This window comes from Ovis canadensis, chromosome 1, assembly GCF_042477335.2.
Source record: "Ovis canadensis isolate MfBH-ARS-UI-01 breed Bighorn chromosome 1, ARS-UI_OviCan_v2, whole genome shotgun sequence".
Taxonomy (NCBI): Eukaryota; Metazoa; Chordata; class Mammalia; order Artiodactyla; family Bovidae; genus Ovis; species Ovis canadensis.
Window position 1 is genome coordinate 72,263,576 of NC_091245.1, and position 27,136 is coordinate 72,290,711.

Genomic DNA, 27,136 nt, shown 5'->3' on the forward strand with positions numbered 1-27,136 from the left:
GGAATGCAGAGTTTGAAAAGGCAAGCTTGAAGCTTCTCTCTTGGAAGGGTCGATGCACATGGAGGTACTTTACCACATTAGAAAGTATGGCAGCTAGAAGCAAGACGCCGGAGAAGGGAAAGACAAATTGAGCTCATTTGAGGGAATTGAGCTTGAGGTTCTACAGAGAAGTAAACTGAAGATGTACAGTAAATATTTGGAAACAGTATCTAGGAGTGATGGGATTAGAGAGATAAATTTCAGAGGCAAAGGGAGCAAGAAAAGGAAACCTCAGGCAATACTAACGGTCAGTGAGAAGGTGAGAAAGAGTTCTGCAGGTTATTGTGGGATCAAGAATATCAAGAAGAGCTCCATCAGAAGAGTTTTTAGATGCTCTCGGAAGAGGGAGGACTGCAATTAGGAGTTTTTAAATGAGCAAATTTGGGAGAGCTGGGGGAGAGATGTATGGTGGGAGGAGAAGTAGATGAGTAGTAAAAACAAAGAGGCCCAGTGGGTATCTTCTTAGAAAAGAAACAAGGGGAAAAGTCAAAAGAGTGATTTCTTTCAAAGTCACTGGAGGTAATTATAAACTGTGCATGTTGCATTCAGTGACTTTATTCTATCCTTGATCTTTGTATATCTTTCTCTCCTATATCAGGGCCCAGCAAGCATGATGGCCTACTTGCTTGTTTCTGGGCTATTCCTAACTCGAATTAGAAGACCCATTGGTAAGATGACAATAACTGAGCAAAAACTTGAAGGAGAGTATAGATATGTTAATTCTCGGCTCATCACAAACAGGTAAGGACAAATTATTAAATGTATTTAACTGTACTAAAAATCCCTTTATGTGGATATTGAAGTCATGTAAGCCAACTCCAAAAAATCTAGTAACACTGTTACTGAAATTATGTCCCTGTGTATTTACTTCTTTTGAAAATACACATTATGAAGGATATTGGTTTTATTAAGTAGTTATCTTAATAACTACATTTCTAACCCTTTTTCTTATTAACTATTTAGTATCCCTGATTGACCTCTTGTGTCTTCTGTTGGCTAATTTTCTGTTAATTTCACATAAAGCAAAGTCAGAAATTTAAATTCAAATTTACTTACTTCTTCAAAGAAAATTTTATCTCAGTTTATCCACAAGTGTTTTTTGTTTGAGTCTGTATTTGGAGCACTCAAAGTTAATGCAGTCTCTTTGCATGTGTCTCTGTCTATTTTCCAGATAGTTTAAAAATCCAAAGTAGGGAAAAGTATTGGGCTTTAGAGCCAGCATCTACCTTCTCCACCTATCAATTATATAATATATGACTTTTGGAAAGTTACTTATAGTTTCACTTTTCTTATTTACACTAGGTAGCTAATTCAGGGTTGCCATGAGGACTAATATGATATATATAAAACTTCGAGCACTGTTTTTAATGTGTAGCAGGTACTCAATAAATTTTCTCATGTATTGATGATCTGTCAACCTTAAGTCATTTTGAGGGTCCTGATATTTATTTACTACCCTGTTGGCATTACAAAATTATTTAGGAAATGGTCCTTTAAAAGTTCCCTCTTCCTTCATTTCCTTGGATTGATAAAACAGTACATACTGGTTTTAAATAGGCTTTTTGTGTTGTAGGGAGGCAGAAGAATAGCAGGTTGTGTACAGAGGTGATTTGCCAAGTGAATGAAAGAGGAATTAGCTAGGATGTTTTCCAATGCAAGAAATGGAAAACCCTGACTCGGGTGGCTCCAACAATAAGGACATTTACTACTTCACATAAAAACTCTTAAGATGGACCAGCTCCAGGCACAGCATGATCAGGGTGTCTGACTCTTCTCCTGACTCTGTCCTCTATATGTTCCCCTTTTCCTCTGGCTAATTCTTTTTCTGATGACAGGATGGCAAAAGCAGTTCTAAATCTAGATCCACCAGCCGTCGTCCCCTGCAAAAAGTCCAGAAACAAAAGCAGCCGCTTTTGCTGTCTCTTTAAGAGAGTGGGAAGCCCCCAAACAGCTTTCTTTTCACATCTCATTGGCCAGAATGATCACTAAAGCAGTTACAGCAAAGTCACTGGCTTAGATCAGTTGGAACTCTTTCCGCTTTGGATTGGGGCTTGAGGCTATTTCTCAACCATTTGGGTGCCTAGAAAAGGATACAAAACTTTAGGAAAATTGGGGTTCTCTTAGGAGGAGGGATATGAAAGAGAAAAGATGCTGAATAGGCAGCTGTTAGTATTTTGGAAGTTCTGAGCTTTCAGGTTTGAAATTTAGGGTAAAATGTTCAGGAAAAGTAGAGTTTTCACCTTGTTTGAAAACAAGAGTTTTCTCCTTTCTCAATGGACGTAATGTGCGGAGGAGGCAGAAGGAATTAAGAAATTTTAGGTACAGAATTGTGTTAAACTAGGATTCTGATACCCTGGGGCTCTCTGGTGCTGCTGCTGAGTCGCGTCAGTGGTGTTCGACTCTGTGTGACCCCATAGATGGCAGCCCACCAGGCTCCCCCGTCCGTGGGATTCTCCAGGCAAGAACACTGGAGTGGGTTGCCATTTCCTTCTCCAGTGCATGAAAGTGGAAAGTGAAAGTGAAGTTGCTCAGTCGCGTCAGACTCTTAGCGACCCCATGGACTGGCAGCCCACCAGGCTTCTCCATCCATGGGATTTTCCAGGCAAGAGAACTGGAGTGGGGTGCCATTGCCTTCTCCCTGGGGCTATTATTGTATAAAGGAAACTGGGAAAGGCTGGTCAAACATGATGCAACTATATGGAAAGTTAATTTACTTAAAAGGTGTTGAGGTAAGGGCTACCTTGTTTTTATGATGCAAAAAAAATACAGGTACATTTTAGACTAGAATATAATGTTCACATAAATTTTTGAGGCGGGGGAAGAGACTTTTAAGAAATACTGTTTTTTAACTCTGCCTTCTAGACTCGTACGTAAATCTTTCCTTTCTTCTGCTGTAAGAGATACTTTGCTGGGACAGTTTGCATCAGTCTGGGTAGAGCAGAAAACTAGATGTTAGGGTCAGATACAGGTTATCATCTCAGCTGTTTAACTTGTCAGCTGCATGACCTCTGCAAATTAACTACACTGAACCTTTCTTCAGTCATAAAATGCTCTTTTTTACCTAGTTAAGATTGTTGTGGGCTTTCCTGGTGGCTCAGAGGTTAAAGCGTCTGCCTCCAATGCGGGAGACCCGGGTTCAATCCCTGGGTTGGGAAGATCCCCTGGAGAGGGAAATGGCAACCCACTCCAGTATTCTTGCCTGGAGAATCCCATGGACGGAGAAGCCTAGTAGTTTACAGTCCACGGGGCTGCAAAGAGTCGGACACGACTGAGCAACTTCACCTTCACCTTCAAGATAGTTGTGGCCCCTGTGTACCCGTTCAGATCAGCTCAAGGAAACGGGGATTGTTGTGAGGTTATGGTGGGGCTCCAAGAATAAGGGCAGCTGTGCAGCTAGGCCTCCTGGGAGCTGGCAACTGTCAGGCGGGCAGGAATTAGTTTTTCTGTCCTTTAAAGGCTATGTGTGATGCACCACTACCTGTTTTCTTCCTAACTCTTGTTGTCTCCTTTCCCTTCTGGCTGGATCTTTACCCAGTTTGTAGCCTGAGATGGCTGTCCCAGTCCTGCCTTCCTATATCATGGCATCTTCCTTCTTGTTTCTTTATTCACTTTTCTGAGAACTAGCTGAGCACATCTTTTCCAGCCAGGCTGCAGGTGGGATATGCAGCTCGTGTCACTAGTGCCGCCTGTGATGCCGTCAGGTGTATATTCCTGTGCTCTGATCAGTTGAGCTCTGTACAGATTATGGCTTGAGAAGTATCCACTAAACTGTTAGTCACAGAGTGTCCATTTATATACAAATACTTAGTAAATATGGTTTTTTAAATTATTTTCTAGGCTTAAGTAGCATTAAAACTAATTGCTAAACTATTTTCCTTAATAGTGAAGAAGTTGCCTTTTACAATGGAAATAAAAGAGAAAAGCAGACAATCCACTCAGTCTTCCAAAAACTGGTAAGATAACATGTTGGAGGCTCATGTATGTACGGAAAAAAAAATTTTGACCTGTGCCAGGATACGTATATACCTTTAGTCTTTCAAACATTTATTTTTAAATACCTATAAAGAATTTTTATGCTGTGTTTTCCTAAAAACTATCAAACCAATATGTTAAGCTGCCCACTAATTAAAATGGGTAGATTTATTAAAATAATTATCAGTGTATTTTTGAAGTGGTTACTTAGGAGTCTTATTTAATGATAAATTTAGTGATAATTACAGAAAGAATTTGTTCCTGGGAATACTGTGAGCACAGTTCAGCAAACATTTTCTATAGTGGGCAAGATAAGTACCACGTATGGCCTTTTCGGGCCCTGTGGTCTCTCTTGCAACTATTCAACTCTCTCCTTCAAAGAGGCCATATGTAAATGAATGGATGTCGTGTGTTCTAATAAAACTTTATTTACTAAAGTAAGTGGCAGGCTGCCTATGAACTGTGGATCATAGTTTGCTGACCCTTTACTTAGAATATAAACATTGTTTCTTATGTAAACTGTATGCAAACTGTGCTTCGGTTTTTATCTACTTGCCACGTGGAAGATTTGAATTTAGTTAATTTTGTTGATTATTCATTCAGAAGATACGGAGCACCACCTAAAGGTGTCTTGCTTGTCCAGGTGACAGTGGTGTGTAATGGACCAAATCTTGCCTTTAAGGAGCTTACATTTTAGTGGAAAGTTTTGAAATCAAATACGTATTTGAGGTGATTTTTAAAGGTTAAAGAAGTTGTTATTTTAAATTATTTAAATTAAGGTTAAAGAAATTGAATTTTTGTCTTTTTTATGTTTAACATGACTGAAATTTGATAGCATTCACTGATAAAATGTATTTACGGTAATTGTCTAAGGGACTGCTGTTAACTAGTTCACTCTTCACATAGCTTGCCCATGATTTTGCATTAGAGTTCAGCCCCAAAGTTAACACCTTTGGGGGCCATGTCTTCTTTGATTAATCCATCTAAAATGACCTTCACCAGTTACTTCCCATTTTAATGATCTGTTTTTCTTGAAAGCATTCATTACAATTTCTAATTATCTTGTTTTTTTACTGGTTGTCTTCTTCATTAGAATGTAAATTCCATGAGCTCAGGAACCTTGTCTTCTTATTCACTGTTGCATCTTCATCACTGAGCTCAATATATAACATCTGGCATTCACTGAATAATTGTTCCAGCCATTGTTCTTTTGCAGAAGATATTAAGAGCAAGCTACCTTGTACTCAGGAAACCCACATTTTAGTGGGGGAGATATAACCAAGTAAACAAATATTTTATATGCTTTCAGGTCATAGTGAATTCTGTGACCAAAAATAAAATGGGATCAAGTGGTAGAGTGTGATGGGGGCTATTGCCAGGCAATTTAGGGTGACAAGAAAGTCTCTCTTGAAGGTGGCAATTATATCTAGGAAATCAGTAGTCCTGACAGAGGAAACAAGGCGAGCAAAGGCCTGAGGCAGAAGCATGTTTGAGGAACCAGTATTTCTGGAGCTCAGTGAGAAAGAGCAAAGTAGCAGCAGATGAGGTTGAAGATGGAGCCCAGTGGCAGATCATGCAGGGCCTGAGTAATCTGAAAGATGAAAAAGTCAAGAACATTAAAAATGCAGAATAAAATACATTTTTAGATTTGCAAATTTGGGGTAATGCATGCTGAGATTAAAACTACAGGCTCAAGCTATGCGGCGTTACATTAGCACTTGGCTCAAATTGAATGTAGTACAAGTCTTAGAGAAAGACCAGGTGTTTCCAACTAAAGCAAAGCATTGAATGCTATTTCCAGACAGCTAGTTTCACCTAAATTATCTTTCTGTTTCTGTTTTTTGTTTTGATTATCAATTTTTGCATGTATGTATCCGACAGTATTATGAATACAGTATCATTGTACTATTTCATGCAAGGGACACCACACACATAGTCTTTATGTTTTCCACTCTGTTTGCATAAAAATGGATTTATGAAGGCTTTGTTTGGCACCTGTTCTGTGATTAGCATTGTGCTCAATGAAGTGTGATGTATACTGTAATCAGAAATTATAGGTACTCAGTAAATATTTGTTGAATACATAAATTATACAGTTTCTTTCGTCCTCATGGTAGATTAATTTTCCTTAATACATGGGAAGTGTATATATATTTTGTGTTTGCTTTCTGTCAGGTGGAGCACCTGCATAATTTCATCTTGTTTCGGTTCTCTATGGGCTTCATTGACAGCATAATTGCCAAATGTAAGTATGCTTTAAAAGAGATGGTAGAATGGGATTTGTGGGGAAAGTGAGGTGTTGTTGTGGTTTTCAACCTTAACTGTTTGGTTGCAGATCTTGCCACTGTGGTTGGTTACCTAGTCGTCAGTCGTCCTTTCTTAGACTTGTCTCATCCTCGACATCTTAAGAGCTCACATTCGGAACTTCTGGAGGTAAAGTGGTAATGGTAGTCAGACTCAATTGAACTCTTAAAAATAAAAAATGTGAAAAAAGCTAGTTTTAATCTTCGAAATACAACTGAAAACTAATATTTCTTTCTATTTCAGGATTACTACCAGAGTGGAAGAATGCTTTTGCGAATGTCTCAGGCTCTGGGTCGAATAGTTTTGGCTGGCCGTGAAATGACTCGATTGGCTGGGTAAGTTAAGATTTGTAATACTGAGCAACTGCAGAGAATCTTTTTTTTTTTTTTTTTTTAGATGTTATCCTTAATGATTGTGACCAGTTGAGGTTGAGATAAGGAGCCCCTGAATCCTCATATTTCTTACTCTTGGAAGCTGGTTTTGATAGAAAATGAGGAGGAGTTTTTTCTGATAGTGTACTTTTCATGTTTCCTTAAGATAGCTGTAAAGCCTTAAACTAGGTTAGTTGTTCTCAAGCTGTCTGCTCTGTGAATACTGGTATTCAGTAAGATGGGAAATGTTGAATCATGGCAGTCTTTCCTTAATTTACAGAAAATTAAGTTAGTGAATAAAATTTTTTCATTTGGACTTTTTTGTCCTCTATGAGACTTTTCTTCCCCTTCGCTCTTTGGTACTGGTAATGTATAAGCAAGGATAAAGTTTATTATAATGGGAAAAAAAAAAAGAAAAAGTTACCTTGTGGTAGCTCTAAGTCCAGTTGTAAACCTGTCAGGGTGTCTGGTAAAATTATTCTTAGACCATCAAATGGAATTAAATATTTCAAAATTTCAAAGTCTAGTATAAAGGGCTTGGTATGGTATTTAAGACAACACATAATGTAAAAAAAGGCCTTAAGTTTCAGGTTATCTGAAGAAGTTGAATGACTTTGGATCTTTTCCAGGCCTGTGATTAATTTGCATATCCCTTCTTCTCTACTCCTTTAGCAGTTAAGGCCTTTATGACAAGATAGAAGAAGCTGTAACTCCTGTGAGGAGTCTTTCTTGAGAATGCTGACTTTCTTCCAACTTGTTAATAACTTCCTCAGGCCTTTACATTTCCTGGCATAGAGAATGCTTCCATTCCTTTAGGAAGTTTCTGCTTGTTATTCACAGAACAATTCTGTTTGCTTCTCTGGTTAGAATGCTTTCTCCTCGACCATCATGCCATTCATACTTTTCAACTTCTTGTCAGTAGTTTTGATTTCTCTCTTATCACCACAGTGATTTCTCTCTAATATTAAGAACACTTCATCTTTTCCCCTCTTCAGAGGAAGAAGGAGAAGGATCTCCCCAACTCTTCCCTGTTTGCAGGAAAGTAGTGTGCATGTGGCATACTTAGAATAAATGATGTCCTCAGAGAAAAGGCCAGCTTTATCCAAGGCTGTGTAGCTCACCCCAGCAGGGACTCAGGGTTCGTGCTTCATCGACCTAAGAAATGCCACTAGCGTGTGTCCTTTTTTAGTATTTACTAAATATTTATTAGTAATATTTGCTAGTATTTAGTAAATTCCTTAAAGTTCTAGTGGCAGACAACCTTCTTGACTTGCCTATTAATAAAGTCAGTATCTGTTGCGGTGGGATCCTATGAGACCTCTTTTCTTAGCCCCATCTTCCTGCTCTCCTACTAAACCATAATAGTAAAATGTGTATAGTATCACTAATACTTGTATAATATCATTAATGTTGGTGAGAATTCTTTTAAGTGATTTCATTGAAACTGCATAATAAGTTTAGAAACTTAAGTCAGGTTTGTATAAAATAAAATAAAAGAACTTGATGTTACATGTCAATTATATTCAAATACATAATAAAAAATAAAAGATATGATAGCCTTTGGAGTTTTGCTTGTGGCTTTCTTAGTTTCTTTTTCTTTTTTTAATTCCAGCTTTACTGCTCGGATTACAGAATTAATGCAAGTACTAAAGGATTTAAATCAGGGCAAATATGAACGCACTATGGTCTCACAACAGGAAAAGGGTAAATATGAAGGCACTCAGTCACATACGTTTTTGCTGACATGACTTGATGCTTTAATACTTATTTTTCCATTTAATGTGTTGAAGGAGCACAAGACATTCCCTTGATACCTGGAATTGGAGAAATCATCAATACAGATAACATTATAAAGTATGTACAGAAAAGGGTTCTTTAGCACCATAAACATTTGTTAAACTACACAGTAGCCTTTCTCTTTCAGCTACATCTACTTAGTGTTTAATGTCAAACTATTCTCTTTATTAATTTCCTCTATAGATTTGATCATGTTCCTTTAGCAACGCCAAATGGAGATATCTTGATTCGAGACCTTAATTTTGAAGTAAGTTTTTACATGGTTATATAAAAGCTTAAATCATCTTCAAAATGTGAACTGAGAAACTGTTGTCTGAATGTTTAAAAGAATTTTAAGGCTTCACTTATTCTCTGAATCCACAAAATTGCTTTGAAAAGTAAGCCTTTGTAAAGGAGGACTGCCTTGGAGTAAGGTATTTTAAATTTCCAGTTACAGGATAAATCAGTACTAGGGATGTAATATACAACATGATAAATATAAAAACAATACTGGATGTTGTATGTGAAAGTTGTTAAGAGCGGAAAATCTAAGAGTTCTCATCACACACATACTTTTTTTTTTCTGTTTCTTTAATCTGGCATCCGTATGAGATGTTCACTGAACTTACTATGATAATCATTTCATGGTGAATGGGCATCAAATCACTGTGCTGTATACCTTAAACAGTACTGCACGCCAGTGAGATCTCAGTATAATTGGAATAAAAAGTAAAAAGTCTTTGAAACAGAAATTTTATTTGACAGGACTTTAAAGTTTCAAATACTGCTATCAAAAAACCTTTTTGCAAATAAAGTCCCTTTCAAAAAAGCCATAGAAGATATAGATAATTGGAATCTTCACTATAAGATGAATATTTAACCTTGCATATATACCATTAGTCTCTTTAAATTAAAATAATTTATGAGTTGGTATTGTTTTGATGGTACAGGAAGATCTATACCTATAAAAACAAAATATAGTTTTCTGTATTACTGATGAAAACCATGTGAGACCAGCACAGTAGCACTGCAGATTGCCCTTCACCCGAGACACAAGGCAGCTCGAGCCAAGTGAACTGTGATGCTGATTCACAAGTCTATTAACCAAAAGAGCAGGCCAAATTAAAAAGCAAAAGCAAACCATGAGAATTATTGTATGATTTTATACGATTCTCACAGACCCAGGGGTTATTATTTTGTTTTATCTATTGTGACTTTATGAATATAGTTCACATCTGAAAATCTTGAAGATAGTAGTCAATGTCTATTGCATGTGCTGTCTCTCTAGTTCCAGATAGCATTACTCTGGAATAACACTATCCAATAGAACTTTCTGAGATGTGGAAATGGTCTGTATCTGCATTGTCCAGTATAGTAGCCACATGTGGCTATTGCACTCTTGAAATGTGGCTAGTACAGTTGAGGAACTGAATTTTAAGTTTTTCTTAATTTTAATAAATTTGCCCTTAAATAGCCACATGTGACTAGTGGCTATCGTATTGGAAAGCACAACTCCAGAATTCTTTTCCACATTCTCTATGTTCATGGCCCTCTGTAATTTGTGTTGTATATAGAGATTATTTCCAATTGCTTGCATTGAAGAATGTTGTCTGATAGCTTGTAAAATAGAAGTAGAGTTATTATTTTCAAAGTGTTATTAGGTAAGTCTTCAGTTTTTCTACTTTAAGCGTGTATATTTATTATGTACATCTCCACTTTCTTTTTAAAAAACTATAAAACTGTAAAGTGTTAGTTTTGTAAAGTACTTGAGACTTACTCAGTATTGAATATTATATATTGTCATGCTTGTTTTAAAGCCAGGAAACACAAAGGGAAGTACCAAAAATGTGAATATGGTTGATAAATGTTTAATGGTACAAGTATTACAGAAGTGTGTTTTTCATTTAGCCCTGGGTGCTACAGTCAAGTAGGCTCCGTTGACAGAGTACGTGGCCACCGACAGGGCTTGGTAGCAGGAATAAACAGAGCTCAAAACCCCGTCTTTGATAGATTTCCAGTAGCCCCTTTATTGTTATCACCCAGGCATAGAAAGAGCCATGAGGTTTTCTCCATGAAGAGTCCTCCGGGCCCTTTCTCCTGCTTTGCCTTACTTCTGTCTTTATGCAGCACAGAGTACACCAGCAGCACAGATGCAGACATGTCTTGTGCCTGGTGAGGAGAGATCTGGGATCTGTGTGTACAGATGCAGGAGAAAGTAGATCATGGTTCTGGTCTGCTCACTTTGTCATAAGGTGACCACACTACTGCTGTCCTTTTCATTCTGGTCCAAAGCCCTTCCCTTTAAAACCTTTATATTTGAATTTTAGTATACTTCTGGCCAGTCCTGGTAACTTCACTTTTTTAGCCTCGGAGAGGCCCTTACTTTTTCGCTTTTATTTTGGTTTCATTTTGGAGAGTCTTACTTTACAGTCCTGTTTGTGTAAGTTTTTTTAACTCTGTGATCGCATTCTATACCACTCTGACCTGTTCTATGATTCTCGTATTGTGTTCTTCTCCACTGGGAGCTTTGTTTGGCATCTGTCCTTTTGGTCCACTGTTAAAAGCTTTTCTTCTGTCTGTTTCTGACTTAAGATATTTTGTTAGATTTGCCTTTTTCTCATTTACTTTGTCTTTCCCAACATTTGTTTAACGTAATTTTTACAAAATTCAACAAACATCTTTTTTTTTTTTTTTTTAGCATCTGATTGTTTTCTCCCCATCTGGCTTGCTGGAAAATAAAGAAAAATATGTAGTTCAAAGCATTCGTTGCCCTAGTAAAGCAATCCAGGATCTTCAGTAATAGAGTGTTCTTAAGAACTTGATTTTCAGTGAAAGTTTATCCTTGGCTTTAAGTCGTAATTCAATCCGGGGCGGGGGCGGGGAAATATGGTCCTATAACTCTTTAATTTGGAAAAATTATCACTGGCTTACCAGTGATATCACTGGCTTATCAGCTTATGGCTGATGGCATAATTGGAAGTTTTGTCCAACATTATTACCGTGGAGTAAAGAAAAGTTCATGCTGAGTCTTAAGACATATATGCATAAGAGTATCTAAGGATTTTAGTAACTCTAGCTATTATTTATACATATCATTACAAACTTGGTTTCTAGGTTTCCTGGCATGTTGCGCCAAATAATGTGGAGAGCTATAGGATGGCAGTGAAAACCACAATAAGTAGTTAGGTGCAGGAAAAAATACTTATGGCTAACATTATCTAGATAAATCAGAGTGATAGGGATCCATTTATTTAATAGTTCTCTGAACTTCAGGCACTCCTCAAGGCACCCTATTATAATACAGTTATTATATATAATGTATTATTAGGAATATTCACTATTTTCAGTTATATAGAAGCAAGAAGTATGTATTTAGAAGTCCATCAAAATGACTCTCTAGTTTCTCAGAAAAAGAGACCGCTCCTCATTTGGAAAAGTAATTCACAATAGCTCCTTCTCTAATATTGATATGCATAAGTTGTGGCATTTTGTTAGAGATCAACTGTGGTAAAATGCACACAACATGAAATTTACCATTTTGACTATTTTTAAGTATACAGTTAAGTGGCAGTAAGTACATTTAGTGTATGGTCCAGCCATCACCACTGTCTTCGCAGCAAACAGAAACCACCCATTAAACAATAGCTCCTTTTTCTCCCCACCCCTCAGTCCCGCGTAACCTCTGTTCTACTTTGTGTCTCAATGAATTTGCCTATTCTGAGGACCTCGTGTGAGTGGAGTCATCATATTTGTCCTTTTGTGTCTGGCATCTTTTGCATAACATCATGTCTTCAGGTTCATTCATGTGGCACATACAGAATCTCATTCCTTTTAAGGCTGAATGGTAATATTCCATTGTCTGTATATGCCACGCTTTGTTGCTTCCACTTTTTGACTGGTGTGACTAATGCATGTGGCTGGGTGTATTGCATCAGGAGAAGCTCCTTCAGTGGCTTACAGCGCCCTGTAGGATTTGCCCGCTACTGCCCTGCCACCCCGTCTCCCCTCTGAGCTCAGTTCTCCCGTTCTCTCCGGCTCTTACTTCTTTAGCTCTTACTTCTTTTAAAAAACCTCTCTGATTCAGGACAGGTGCATTCCTGCTCAGCTTTTGTAGCTCCTCTTTGTGGGTGGAAACTATAATGATCTTCCTCCAGATAAACTTCTAGTTTACTTCTTTCAAAAGTTGTGCCCAGTTGTCATGTTCAGTGAGGCCTGGCCTGACCAGCTTGAAAATGCAGCACCCCCCAACCCCTAGTTGGTTTTTTTTTTTTACCTTGATCTATTTTTTTCCCCATTGTATTTATTTTCTAACGTATTGTTTAATTTACTTATTTATTATGCATGTTCCTCATTGCCTGTGTCTCCCACTAGAATGTATACTGGTAAGGGTAAGGATTTTGGTGTGTTGTTGTTGTTTGGGGTTTTTTTTTTGGTCTCTTTTACTCACTAATGTATCTGTATTGCCTTAGAACAGAGCCTGACACGTAGTATTCAATACATATTCATTGAGTTAAGTAATAGGAACCTAAGACTCAACAGTTTTTAAAAAGACAGGTTCCACAGCTAGGGTAATTCGTCTCTCTCTGATGTGTTTCCTGCTGTGCTGCATTGCTATTGAAGGCTAGAATTATGATCCAGGGTTTTTGATTCATCACAGGTTTGATTAACTCACATTATATTACCTTAGAACTCAATCCCTCTTGACATTTTTGCATTTAACTTCATCTTTACATTCTTGCAGAACAGTTTGGTGAACTTATAAATATTTATAATATACACATACTTTGATGCAACTTATAATTTCTAAGAATCTGATCTATAGAAATAGTTCTCACTAGTGTTATCAATTTGCTTGCTGACTTGGAGTTTCATTGCAGTATTATTAAAAAGCAAACAAAATGCAGATGACCTAAATAATTAACAAAAGGAGAGTATTTAGATAAAATTTGATACATCCTTACTATGGAATACAGTGCAGGCATTAAGAAAAGAATGGGGAGAATCTGAATATACTGACCTAAAAGAACATCTGTGATATATTGTTAAATAATAACAAGTTATAGAGTGGTATATATAGAACAACTGCATTAAAAAAAAATAGATTGTATATATACATAATTGCTGTTTTCAAGAATTCAAGCTTTAGCTCTTTGTATTCTGATTGAGATTTAAGTTGATATCAGTCAATAGTGGTTTTTAATGAGGAAAAGAAGTGACTGAGTAAAAATGGAAAGTAAACAAAAGGCCTCTTCATCCATACTGTCCACTGCCTCTATCTAATGTCACGTCTGTAGACAAAGTGGAAAGCTTATCATTAACCTATTTGACTCTGAGGAAATGTTCATTGTGTGTATATTCTATGTAATTAATTCATAGACTGATTTTTTTTCAGGTTCGATCTGGGGCCAACGTTCTAATCTGTGGTCCAAACGGCTGTGGAAAGAGTTCACTTTTCCGTGTTCTTGGTGAAGTAAGTAAAAGCTGGCCTTAGGGTTTTGCAGCCTTACTTTGCCGTGTCATCTGTACCACATTGTGAAGTTTACAACTGTTCCTCTTCCTCCTGTGCCTTTATAGTTATGGCCTCTTTTTGGAGGACGTCTAACTAAACCTGAGAGAGGAAAGTTATTTTATGTTCCTCAGGTAAGACCTTGCTTGAGCTATTTTATAATCTTTGGTTTAAAGCTCTTTTGTTTTTAATAAATTTGCTTCTAATGATTTTTGCTCTTTTACTATCAGAGACCTTATATGACCCTTGGAACACTTCGAGACCAAGTGATATATCCAGATGGAAAGGAAGATCAGAAAAAGAAGGGGATTTCTGACCTCGTAAGGAAGTGTTTATATACTAGACTTACTGAAAACACTCCATTTCAGAGTCTTTATCTTAATCAATTAAGTATTTTAGATGCCAGGAGGTTAATCCTAACCTTTTGTAAAGAACTTCTAAAACCTTATCATTAATTATAACTTTTCAGGTTGTGGTAAGATGTTAACCATTTTGCTTAAATATGACTGTTGAATGTTTAATGTCATCTTTACACTATTATTTGTTTCCTCATTGTCCTCATCCCTTAATTGTGCACAATAATGTTATTCTTTTTAAGCTGCTAGATTTATTTTGTCAAAATTACTATAAATAGGCAGTAAAAGAGTTTTTGGTGTACCTTTCACATTCTTTGGTGAAATGTACGTTTTTTTAGTGACATTAGCAATAGAATTATAGCAATTGTAGTTTCAAAAATAAAGCAAGACAGATAATGTTGGTTTATATTAAATACAGTTTCATCTTTAATCATTTTGCTGAAAGGTGCTGAAGGAGTACTTAGATAATGTCCAGTTGAGTCATATCCTTGAACGTGAAGGTGGCTGGGACAGTGTTCAGGACTGGATGGATGTGCTAAGTGGTGGAGAGAAGCAAAGAATGGCGGTAAGTGTGCTCTGAAGACACTGCACAGCAATGCAGCTGGTTGCATGAAGTCCACTCTTAGAATCCAGTATTTTGGTAATCAAGGCATACAGTTTTATTAATCTTTTTATTTATCAGTGATTATAGTATAGTTGTTTATATGATAATAAAAGAATAATTTGCATGTAAATTTAGAATTCTGAAAAATTCATAAATATTCCCTTGAAAGGAAAAGATGCAGATCCAATTATATACCATTAATCTGTTTTTCTAAAAGTTAGGGGAACTTTGTAGCACATTGGTTCTGGTTGGGTTGTGAGATCCCTTTTAGTAGTTTTTCCCCTGTAGACATCTCTCTGTCTTACTCAGGCTGTTCTCTCTAAAGTAGCTGAAGGTGTTAGAGATGTTAATTTTACTTTTATTCTTTGTTCTGTTCTTGCCCTTTCCCTCTATCATTATATGTATTCTTGTTTCAGAGCTCAGTATTTACTGCTTAAAGTTATTTAGAATTTCAAAAATCTCCTAATATAAAGAAACATTTGAAAGGAATTGTTTTAGTTTTTCTGTAATTGACTAAACTTACCCCAATCCAACATGGCTATAAAACCAGCATGTTAAGGGTGATTCGTGGAGTACTCTGTCAAGAGGGATAGCGTTTAAAGAGTCATTTTCTAACTAGTAACCATAACTTGAGTAGATCCGGAGGAATTTTGGAGGGAGAGAGTGTAGACTTTGTGTAAATTAGAGAAAACCGCAGCCAAGGAAACATAGCAAAAGAGTTGGCGTGTTGCTGAATTGCTTCTTCTCTGTCTTCAGGTTATGCCCAGCCTCAGGGTTGCCTCCCACTCTGAGGAACACGTTTTGCATGCTGTTTTCCCCCAATTCATACCCATTCTTTATGAACTTAATATCAACCTAATATTGTGATTCATTTGGCTAGTGCTATAAGGTGAAATTAATCTAGAGTGATGAATAAGTCATAAACAGAAGAGATACATCAGCCATTCTCAAAGTGGATATTGAGCTGGAGGAGTGATTATTTGAAGTGATTGATTGGGCATTATATTGAGTGATTGGGTGACATGTTTTTTTCCTTCATTACACTCATTTGGGTCCAGCACCATCAGCCAGGGTTGCTCCAGATAATATTATAGATTGGCCTGCTTTATTTCTTTGACTCATAGTCATCTTTTCTGCTCCACTATTCTTTCTTTAATATTTATTTGGCTACATGAGGTCTGAGTTGCAGCAAACAGAACCTTTAGTCACAGCATGAAAGATCTTTTTTTTAAGTTGCTGCATGCTAACTCTTAGTTGTGTTGTCTGGGGGGTCTAGTTCCCTGCTCAGGGATAGAACCTGAGCCCCCTGCATTTGGGAACGTGAAGTCTTAGCCACTGGAACACCAGGGAAGTCCGTCTGCTCCGCTATTCCTTCCTCTTCCTCTTTAGTGATATATATATATATAGATAGATTTTTTTTAAATGAAAAAGTATATATGATGGAAAAGTTGAAATATTTACAAAAGTATGAAGAAAGGCCCAAAGCCTCTTACCAGAGATTCCACTGTCATAAGATTTTGAGTGTTTTTTTTAAAGTCCGTTTTGTAATTATTTATTTTACCTTATTGGCAGTTGTTCCCGTTCCTCAGAGTCACTGAGATCTCTCTAATATTGACCCATTCCTTTTCTACAATTGATCAGGTCCCTTTTGACTCTGCCTTCTTTCCTATCCAGCACAGACTTACTAATCCAGGCCCTGGCACATAGGAGGTACAGAGGAGATATTTCTTAGATGAACAAGTGATCTCTTCCCCTTAACTTCCTTTCTCACTTTTTGTTTTCTCATATTATTTGAATACTGACCCCAAGAGCAGCTGTTTGCCTTGGCGTTTCTGTACATGGGCTTCTGAGCACCGCTGGAAAAAAAGTCAGAGAAAGATGGATTGCTGCCACCGCACTCCCATGGTTTCCAGTCTTTCAGGCACTCACAGCATGTCTTGGCAGTCACGTTCCTGATTTTTGTCCCTCTGTCTCATTTTTCATGATAATCATATGAAAACTACCAGTTTCAGGCCTTCTACCCCATTATTACCCTACCACCCTCAACAGAATAACGCACCTCCTATTCCTTGATGCAGCATGCTTGGGGCTGGTGCATGGGGATGACCCAGAAAGATGCTATGGGGAGGGAGGTGGAAGGGGGGTTCATGTTTGGGAATGCATGTAAGAATTAAAGATTTTAAAATTTAAAAAATAAAAAACTAAAAAAAAAAAAATAAAAAATAAATAAATAAATAAATAAAAAGAAAAGAAAAAAAAAAAGAAAAAAGAGAAGCTGTTATTTCAGTTAAATGACAGCTAATTTTTATTGAGTGCTCCATAGGTGATAGGCAGCACGCCAAGCACTTTACACAGGTTATCTCACTTCATTCTCTCAGCAGTCCTGTGAGATGAGAGCTACGAGAATCCCATTCCACAGAGGGAACAGAACTGTAGAACAGTCAAGTGGCTTGCCAGGCAAAGATATCTAGTAAATGCTAAAGCTGGTAGAAGGCTGTGGGTGGCTTGTCAAGCTCAGGCAGCAGTATGACTGCAATGTTCATATTCTTCAAAATCTCCTTGCATTGCAATACCAAGTGGCTAACCACATAGTAGGAGAGAGAAAGACACATGATGAGAAAATTTCCATATGGTGTGGTCAGTGTGGAGGCAAAGGAATGCAAAGCATTCCTTGGGAACACAGAGGAGGGGCATTTGAATGCTTTCAAATAACCGCTCCTCTTAATAACCTTGCACTGGGCTGTCCTGAACTCCTGTTTCCTCTGTTTGTGGAGGATATATCATCCTTCCTCTTGAGAAAGCCTAATTAGGCTAACAGTTTCCATCTGTGTTTTTGGACCCTCCCTCCTCCAACTTGATCACATCCCTTTCCTTCAGTTCTGCAACACCCTGAGATACACACACACACACACACACACACACATACACAGACAGACACAGACACACACACACACAGACACACACACACACACACACACACCACCCCCACCACCCCCCATGTTTAATTTCTTCTAGTCCTCTTTCCAGAGAAGGCAGTGGCACCCCACTCCAGTACTCTTGCCTGGAAAATCCCATGGACGGAGAAGCCTGGTAGGCTGCAGTCCCTGGGGTCGCTGCGAGTCGGACACGACTGAACAACTTCACTTTCACTTTTTACTTTCATGCACTGGAGAAGGAAATGGCAACCCACTCCAGTGTTCTTGCCTGGAGAATCCCAGGAAGGGGGAGCCTGGTGGGCTGCCGTCTATGGGGTTGCACAGAGTTGGACATGACTGAGGTGACTTAGCAGTAGCAGCAGCAGTCTTCTTTCAGAAAGATATTTTCAGGTCTCTGTGATCTAGAAACCAAACTCTCCATTAACCAAAGTTCCCAGGTTGTCTATACCTTTCATTCTCTGCACAGCTGAACTTCTTGATAGTCTGTCCTTGCTGTTTCCCCTTCCTCACCCTTTATAAATAAAATGTAAACTCCAAGAAAGCTGTTGTGGTTATTCATTGATCAAATATTTGAATGTCTGCTATGCTATACAGGCATTAGGTATGCAGGAGTGATTAAAACGGTGTCTTGGTTTTTGTGAGTATTACAGCCTAAGGGATAGACAAAGAAACAGACAATGTAGTTTATGCTGTGTTAAGAGCTACAGAGATGTTACAAAAGGGACCCCCTTGGGTTGGGAGGGATCAGGTAGGTTTGTCTGAGAAGGTGACGTTAAGCAGAAATTTGAATGATGCAGGGAACAGAGTGAGGCGTTTGAGACATGAGGAAGGTGACACGTACTAAGCCTCTAAGGCCTATGACACCTTGTCTCCTGGTTGTTGAGAGGAGGTGATGGTGCTGGAGTGTTGAGGTTAGAGAGTGAGTAGGAATAAGGTTGTGCAGCATCTTGTAGCTCATGGTAAGGAGTTTGGATTTTATTCTAAGCAAAATGGGAAGTCATTGAAGGGTTTTAAGTAGAAGAATGAAATTCTCACATTTCTGGAAGATCCTCTCTGATTACATGGAGAATTAAAGAGGCACAAAGGAGGAAGCAGGAAGCTATTTGTGGTTATCCAGGCAGGAGAAGATTGTGCTCTGGGCTGCGGGCATGATTGTAAGCTGGGGGAAAGTGAGTAGACGTCACAGGGCTGACTTGGACTAAAGATGAGGGTAGGGGAGGAGAAGACCAGGGAGGACTCACAGCTTTCTAGTTTGAGCAGCTGCTCTGAAGTGTTCAGTATGGGGTGGAGGAAACAGATGAATGGCTTTAAGGGGGAAATCTAGGAAATCCGTTGAGTTTTAGATGTTTAAAGTCTGTGAGTCCTGTAAGATTCCAAATAGAAAGATTAAATAGGAATTTTTATGTATCAACCTGGAAATTAGAACAGAAGTATGGGTGGGAGAGATATTTGGGGGAGTTTACAAATGTAAATAATATTTGAAATCATGAGACGTGAAAAGATCACTCAGAGAAACAAAACAGGAAAAACAGAAGAGGGCCTAGAAGTTAACCCTCAGGGACCCCAACATTTAATGGTCCAGCGAAAGAGAAAACACTGGAAAAGAAACTTGAGAAAACAGCTTAAGATACTTGAAACGCCATGGTCTCACTCTCACTTTCTCAAGGAGGGAGTGGTCACCTGAGTTCAGTGTTGCAGAGAAGATAAATTGGGCAAGGATAGAAAGTGCCCACTTTATATCATCGAGATTGGTGTTAGGAGGCAGACGACAATTTGGAATATTTGTTAGACAAAGGGTCAGGATAAATAATTCCTGGAAAATAAAATACATATGGAAAATAAACAGCAACATGTTCAGCATTCCTGCTAATCAAAGAAATGTTAAGCTGTAACAGTCTTGATGTTAATTTTCACTTATAAAATTTACATAGACTTTTAAAAATGAACATGCCCAATATTGACCACAGGGATATATACAACATGTGCACTCAGACATTACTGGTAGGAATATACATTCGCAACTTAATATTAGTTGGCATTACTTAAGCAACAGACTGTTTAAAAATAGTCAGTTTTTGCATTGAGTTATCTATAGTCTGAATTCTAAGAGTTCATTAAAATGTGTATCCTCTAATCTTGTTTAGAGAATTTTTTAATATTAATTTAAAACTCGACTTCATCTCATATCAGTCAAGAGCTTTTGCTTTACTCTTAACAGCATTTCCCATGTGTTACATTTTTCCCTTTGCTTGGGAAGACAATGAAAGCAATCAAGTTTCTTTATGTTGTTTTTGTTTCTGAGAAGTAAATTTTTTGAGTTAGAATATATTTCCTTCTCTGTTTACAAGAATATAAATGTATATTTAATTTAAAGTAAATCTGTTTTAGCTTACTAATTTTATTCAGTAGTGTGATGTTTGATTATACAGAGTATTTCCTTTCATGCTTCAGATGGCAAGATTATTTTATCATAAGCCCCAGTTTGCTATTTTGGATGAATGTACAAGTGCCGTTAGTGTGGATGTGGAAGACTACATTTACAGTCATTGTCGAAAGGTAAGTGTGATAAATTCTCAGTCCCTGCTCCCAGTTTACTCTGTGTCCAGCCAAACATCTATCCAAAGAGAAGATTCCAAGTTATGAAGTGACAAAATTGCTATCAAAGGAAGGTATCTTGCCTTCATAAAGATTTTAAACTGATAAATAGATACGACTAAAAGAGAAAATTGTCAGTGAGTTCTGTATATAATTCTTTCTAGCCATGTGTTAGATATAAAATAAATATTAAAATTTTTCCCCTTTTATCTCATTCCCTATCCTCAGTGTTAATAAACTGATATTTTCTTAATTTGTTCCATTAGCTTTACCTAAATATCGTTTGTTTTTTTTTATAAAGAAAATTTAAAAAAATTTTTAATTAAAAAAATTGGCTAATTATTTGGCAACTTTTAATGTATCTATTTTTTTTGTCTGGCCTGGTCAATATTTTACTAAGGCTTCTTTTAGTATAGTAGTCTTTTTTTTTTTTTTAATCCATTTGTCTATAGGATTTTCAGATTGGAAGGTATTAAGAGGTGTTTGTGGAATTCTCTTATACATAAAACAATGTAGTCTCTATTTGATTAGTGACTTAGAAGCTCCATGCAATTTCCTCTTATATCTAGCTGTAGGCTGCAAGTTCACATAAAATATACAATTCTCCTGTGTATAGATTCCATTTAAAAGAAAAAAATTCCTGTGGGGCCCCCCGTTGATAAACTGTATTACTTAAATGGCACTTGAAAATGGATAAACATGAAATGAGGTATGAACTTAAAACTCCTTTACAGCTACAGAACCAGTACAAACTTACAAATTAAGTACAGAAGAAATTTTAAACAGTTTCAAAATGCAGCATTAGAAAGACATTTGATACTATTTTGCTGAAACTAAACTACTGGTTTGGATTTAATGTGAGGTCCAAATATAATATGAAGAGGTCCAGATCTTGTTTTGAATTTTGCTTATATATTTTGACTTAAATAATTCTGAGATAAAGAATGCCTTCATTCAGTTGAGATCTGATCTAATTATTTTAGAATTATAAGAGAAATAATATCTGAAGTAAGCTTTCAAAAATCACATCTGTGTTGCACCATTGAAATATATGTTTTATTAATAACTGCCAGTATACTTGTCATGCAGTTTCTGACCTGTCTGATAACCTTTCCTTTGGCACCCGAACTTATTACACATTAAAAGTTTTAAATGATACCAGTTTAAGTCATCACATGTACCAGCAGAAGTGTATACAGGAACCTAGGTACTTAAATTTCATGATAGAAGTGATAAGAAGAATATACTTACCCAAATTCTTTTTAATTCTCAAAATGAAAATAAGATTTGGAACTCATGGTGGAGATGTCCTGGTTACTCTAGCCTGTTTCTCAGCCTCGAGAGACCCATGTTGAGAAACTGTGATCCTAGAGCAGCGTTGCTCGGTCTCAGCGCTATTGACGTTTTGGATGGATTATTCTTAGTTGTGGGAGGCTGTCCTCTGATTTGTGGGATGTTTGGCAACATTTTTTATCTCAACTCATTAGATGTCTCTAGCACTGTTAGTTTTGACAATCAGAAGACCTTGAAATGTGTCCCCTACGGGGCGAAATATCCTGCCTCTTCTCCCTGGTTGAGAGTCACTGATCCAGAGCAACTAGCTACATCTCTTGATGTTGTTTTGAAAATCTGAAGAATGGTCCATAAACCCTAATTCACAGTCTAAAATCCAGTAAGCTTTTAAAACTGAAAAAGGTTTTTCATTGTTTTGTGGCAAGCTTACTGGGTAGCCAGAGCTGGCCTGAACTAACAGAAGATTTTTAAGCCCTTTTATTGATATTTATCTTACCGAATGTCCATGTCCATATGTGTTGCTGCAGAAACATTGATATGTTAACTTCAGAATTCTACCGCAGAACCCTCTGGGAGTGGTAAATGCTGCTTTTCCAAAATCTGAATTCTACGACATGTTCCAAAATAAGGAGTTCTAGTAAAGATTATACTGTATTTGAAAAACAGATTTATTGTAGGCAATACTATATTGATTTAATTTTCCTGATTTTGACCTTTTGCTATTTTTACCATCTTTATGCTCTTTTCATATATTTTTCACAATAAAATAGAAAATATGCTAGGATATATATTTTGTGCCCGAAACAAAATAATACACTTAATTAAGCTAGTAACTGTTAGTTTAGTTTTTTTTCTTTCTTAGACTCTATTGATACTTGTTAGTTTTTATTATGTAGTTGAAGGCCTATACTTTGTGTTACTTTAAACATTTGGTGTCAGTTGATTTTTAACTATAGCTACTGAAGCCAGTCATCTTAACAGCTTAAATTATATAAACTAATTTAATTTGTAACTCTGTGTTATTGATGTAAACCTAAATCATTTTCCTTGTATTAGGTTGGCATTACCCTCTTCACTGTGTCACATAGAAAGTCTCTTTGGAAACACCATGAGGTTTGTATTTCTTATACTGAATGGTATAGTGAGAGTTTGTTTTATTTTCAAATGTGAATTTAGGTGATTATGACTTCAGATTTCTTGGTGTGTGTTCCATTATAGATATATAATTTAAGGGGAAAAGGTGATTCTAATTCATTGTTATAAAATAGCATTTTTATGAATATTATTGTAGTTGTCAATTTTGAGGGCTATAATATATATTAACACGGATAGTCTCTAGTTGTATAGGAAAGGTATTAGAGAACCAGTTAATGATTTTCCAGTTTTATAAATCACTGTTACATAGTAAACTGACTAAAATGTACATAATCTGATCACAGCCTTTTCTTACCATTCTCTATTGACCAAAAGGAAAGAGAGTCTTAAGAAGGATCAGATGGCAAAAAGTTTAGGGACAGCTTTAGTAGAAATCAGGACTATAAGGAGGAAACTATAATGTTAGCTGTTTATCATCACACACTATAATAAAATAGAATTCATTAAGTGGTCACTCTAATTTACAAAGATACTACAGTGAGTTTTACAGCAGTTCAGGTTCTCCAGCAGTGTCATAGTGCCATTCTCTCTCCTAATGTAAAATGATCAACCCTGAAGAATAAACCCAGCTTAGTTCATTTTTTCTTTCTTCCTTTTTTTCTTTCTTTCTCCCTGCTTACTTTCTCTCGCTCTTTTTCTTTCTTTCTTCCTCCCTCCTCTTTTTTTCTCTCTTTCTTTCCTTCCTCCTTTCCTTCCTAAATGATACAGAATTTCAGGTGAAAGAAAGGGTATGAGGTAAGGCTATCTTGTCCCATAAAATACACCTTTTTAAAAAAAAAGCCAAATACTGGGGTAAGTGTTATGAGGGGTGTAGAGTACTGTCTTTGGTCTCAGGAATATTATGGTCCAAATGATAGTGTATAGATGGTTAAATGAAGACCATGGAATTTGAAGTCAGAATACCTGGGTTTAGGCAACACTGTTTCTGACACTGTTTCCTCTGTATAATAGAGTTACTGATCCTTGCCCAGCTGTCTCATAGGTTACCATGAGGATCAGATGTAGTCTGTATGAAAGTTCTTAATAAACTTTAATGAAATTGTGTATAGCTGTTGACTTTTAAAGATAGCTTTATAATGGCACATTATAATTTTCCCATTTTTGTTAATTGAATGGAAGACTAACTGGATATCAAGGCAGTTTAAAATATATCCAAGCCTTTGTGTTTTCATAGAAGTTCATAAACATTACAACCATAGGATGCTGAAAGGACTTGGCTTTCCCCTTTCTTCTTCTCCTGGAGGTGTAGACAAGTAGCAGAGTAACCATTGGATCAGGGACCATGTGATGGAGGGGGTGACACAAAGAACTGCAGTGTTGAGTCCAAAATAGCTTAAACTAACAATATAGAAAACTGGAATAAAGAAGATCTTTTCAGTAAACAAAAAAACCACTAAATCAAACAGAAGGCTTTGTAGCTGCTATCCTAAGCATCTTTGTAGGATGGAATTATATGGGCTCTTTTCCTCCTTTGCCAAGTCAACAAATGAACAAAAAGCCTCAAGTTAGAGGATCTGAACTGATCTGGGAAACCAGCTAAAGTAAATGTTTTAGAGGCTGTCCTATCTGATGGGCTTGCATGTAGTGCAGTTGCACCTCTGTTGACCAGGTCCTTGGTTGTGGAGTGACAGAAGCATTCTAATTTGTGGGATGCTTACAGATTTGGTTCCTTTAAAATGAATAAGGAAGTCTGGTATTTTAGTTCTCATAATGGAAAGTGCTATATCCACTACAAGCAGAGGTATTTTGTGACTATTTTTAAAAAGAGCAGACTTTGTCATTTAGTCTTTCCTTGGAAAATGGTATCCATTTCTGAGTATAAACTTCCGAAAATTTTAGTGGCTTAAAATGCTTGTTACCAGTCATTTTCTTGTATGATAACCTCTACATAAATTCCTGGCTGAAAGAAGATTCTCATTTATTGATTTCTTTCTCCCTTTTTTCCTGTAGTACTACCTGCATATGGATGGCAGAGGCAATTATGAATTCAAACAGATAACAGAAGATACAGTTGAATTTGGCTCCTAGAACCCAGAGAACTGTATTGTACCAGCTTCAATGAAATAATTACACAATACAATTAGAAATACAAAGTACACTGTTAAATGAAGTTGAGCTTGTTTTTTAAAACAAAGCAACAAATTAGGTACCAAATAATCAAGAACAAGTTATTGAAACATTTAATATTATATAGGATATTGCTAATTGTGTATATGTTGGTTTAATTATTAATATGTACTAAGAATGTCCTTATTCTTGTGGTTAAAAACCTGCCTAAATTAAATTGGGCTTAAATCAGTGTAACCTGATTCATCCTGGGATGTAAACCATTTGAAGTCAGCTACTTTGACTTTTATGGCTCTATGTTTTCCTTCAATGAAGAACCCTATTTAAAGCTGGGGTCATCACTTGTCCTGTTCTAACCAGAGTCTTGAGTTTCATTTTCTCGTGTCCCATGATAGCGGGAAACAAATCACAGTGTTTTATCAAAATGTGCATCTTGGCATAATGGCATTTATGACACCGTGGCAGAGTTCTTGGGCTGCCACAGTTATCCTCATTCCTTGCATATGTCTTGGGGTACCCTGGACTCCAGGAAAGCCATTTGAATTTTCTTTGCCTAAGTAATAAATATGCCCCTCACAGTCTTCAGTATTGAGTTGTCTTGGGGGTTCTTTGTGATGATGCAACGAAAGTACATGTGCATTCTTGCTTACAGGGCAGGGTTACTGTGTTTCCACCTAGTCTTCTCAGTGATTGGGATATTAAGACACAAAATCCTTACATGTCAAGCTCAAAGTCTTCTCAGATTTTTAGAATTTTTAATGAATTAAGTGGATTTGTGTATGTTAGAAGCCCGTTCATTAGATGCATGGTGGTTACATGGTGTTAAACTCCAGATGAGCCTTAAGAATGCACTACAGGAAGTGAAGCACTGAGTATGCGACGTTATCACTGTCTCTGACCGTGACTGTGTGTTTAAGAAGTATGTTATAAAATTATGCACGTGGGTGAATTATGTTTCCTGAGGCACTGGTTTATCTCTGTGAATCTTTAATAACTTTTTTATATTTGGGTTATTATATTGAACTGTATCCTAAGAGAAATCAATTTTATCTCAGCAAACCACCATTAATGACTATGTGTATTATCTGCACAGGGAGCACTGCACTTGAGTATTATCAATAAGCTAGATATGAAGTCAGGTTTATCAAACTGGGATTCAGAAAGGGGCTTTTTATATTCTTGTTTTTGCATAACTGGTTTTGGTTTTTTTGCAGAATTAACTCTAAGAATCACCAACTACCGAAGTAAAACTTGTACTGATTCCATAATACATGACATTCAGTTTTTACAACTTCTGTTTAGCAAACTTGTATACTTATTTTCTGTTCAGATTAAAAAAGAATCAGATATCCTATACAATCTTTGCTCATTCTTTTTATTCTGGTATATAACTCCTAGATAGTTCATACAGAGTTCATACAGTCTTGACTTGAAAAATACAAAAATAAAAATTCAGAGGGCCTTTTTGGCACCCAGTGTCTCATTTTTAAAAAGTTTTATCAAATGTGGTTTTATTGAAATGAATTCCTTTTCAGAAAAGTCATGAAAAAACCTTAGGTGTACTTCACAAATGCTACCAAATAGTCAGGGGATCTTGAAAGATCATATCAGCCCTAGGGAAGATTTTATGACATGGGGGAAGTTTCAGATTATCAGATTTCTAAGTTACCTTAAACCTACTAATAGAAATATTTTCCTAACTGCCCCGTTATTCCTCTCGCGATCAAAAAAAAGTTTCTCCTTGATTTTTTCTTCCCTAGAAATTAAAAATTGCCTCACCATTTGAGGTGTGAAAGAAGATCCCTTCCCTGGAGAATCACCATGTACATTAACTTGATAGTTCTAGCTGCTACTGCTAAGTCACCTCAGTCATGTCCGACTCTGTGCGACCCCATAGACGGCAGCCCACCAGGCTCCCCTGTCCCTGGGACTCTCCAGGCAAGAACACTGGAGTGGGTTGCCATTTCCTTCTCCAGTGCATGAAAATGAAAAGTGAAAGGGAAGTCGCTCAGTCATGTCCGACTCTTAGCAACCCCATGCACTGCAGCCTACCAGGCTCCTCCATCCATGGGATTTTCCAGGCAAGAGTACTGGAGTGGGGTGCCATCACCTTCTCCATGATAGTTCTAGGAAGACTTACAATAAAGGAATCCAGTGTTTCC

General features: G+C 37.0%; 1 protein-coding gene across 1 annotated transcript in view; it reads left to right on the forward strand.

The window, feature by feature from the left end:
- Positions 1-26,328, forward strand: part of ABCD3 (ATP binding cassette subfamily D member 3) — an 80,350-nt gene extending 54,022 nt beyond the window's left edge. Inside the window, exons 9-23 of the mRNA XM_069598253.1 lie at positions 638-780; positions 3,923-3,992; positions 6,187-6,256; positions 6,347-6,444; positions 6,559-6,650; positions 8,299-8,390; positions 8,477-8,540; positions 8,667-8,730; positions 13,855-13,932; positions 14,037-14,102; positions 14,199-14,288; positions 14,770-14,889; positions 20,316-20,420; positions 22,809-22,865; positions 24,858-26,328. Of these exons, the coding sequence (XP_069454354.1) occupies positions 638-780; positions 3,923-3,992; positions 6,187-6,256; positions 6,347-6,444; positions 6,559-6,650; positions 8,299-8,390; positions 8,477-8,540; positions 8,667-8,730; positions 13,855-13,932; positions 14,037-14,102; positions 14,199-14,288; positions 14,770-14,889; positions 20,316-20,420; positions 22,809-22,865; positions 24,858-24,935 (1,287 nt within the window). The 3' untranslated portion in view covers positions 24,936-26,328. The remainder of the gene's footprint in view (positions 1-637; positions 781-3,922; positions 3,993-6,186; positions 6,257-6,346; positions 6,445-6,558; positions 6,651-8,298; positions 8,391-8,476; positions 8,541-8,666; positions 8,731-13,854; positions 13,933-14,036; positions 14,103-14,198; positions 14,289-14,769; positions 14,890-20,315; positions 20,421-22,808; positions 22,866-24,857) is intronic.
- Positions 26,329-27,136: the final 808 nt, after the last annotated feature.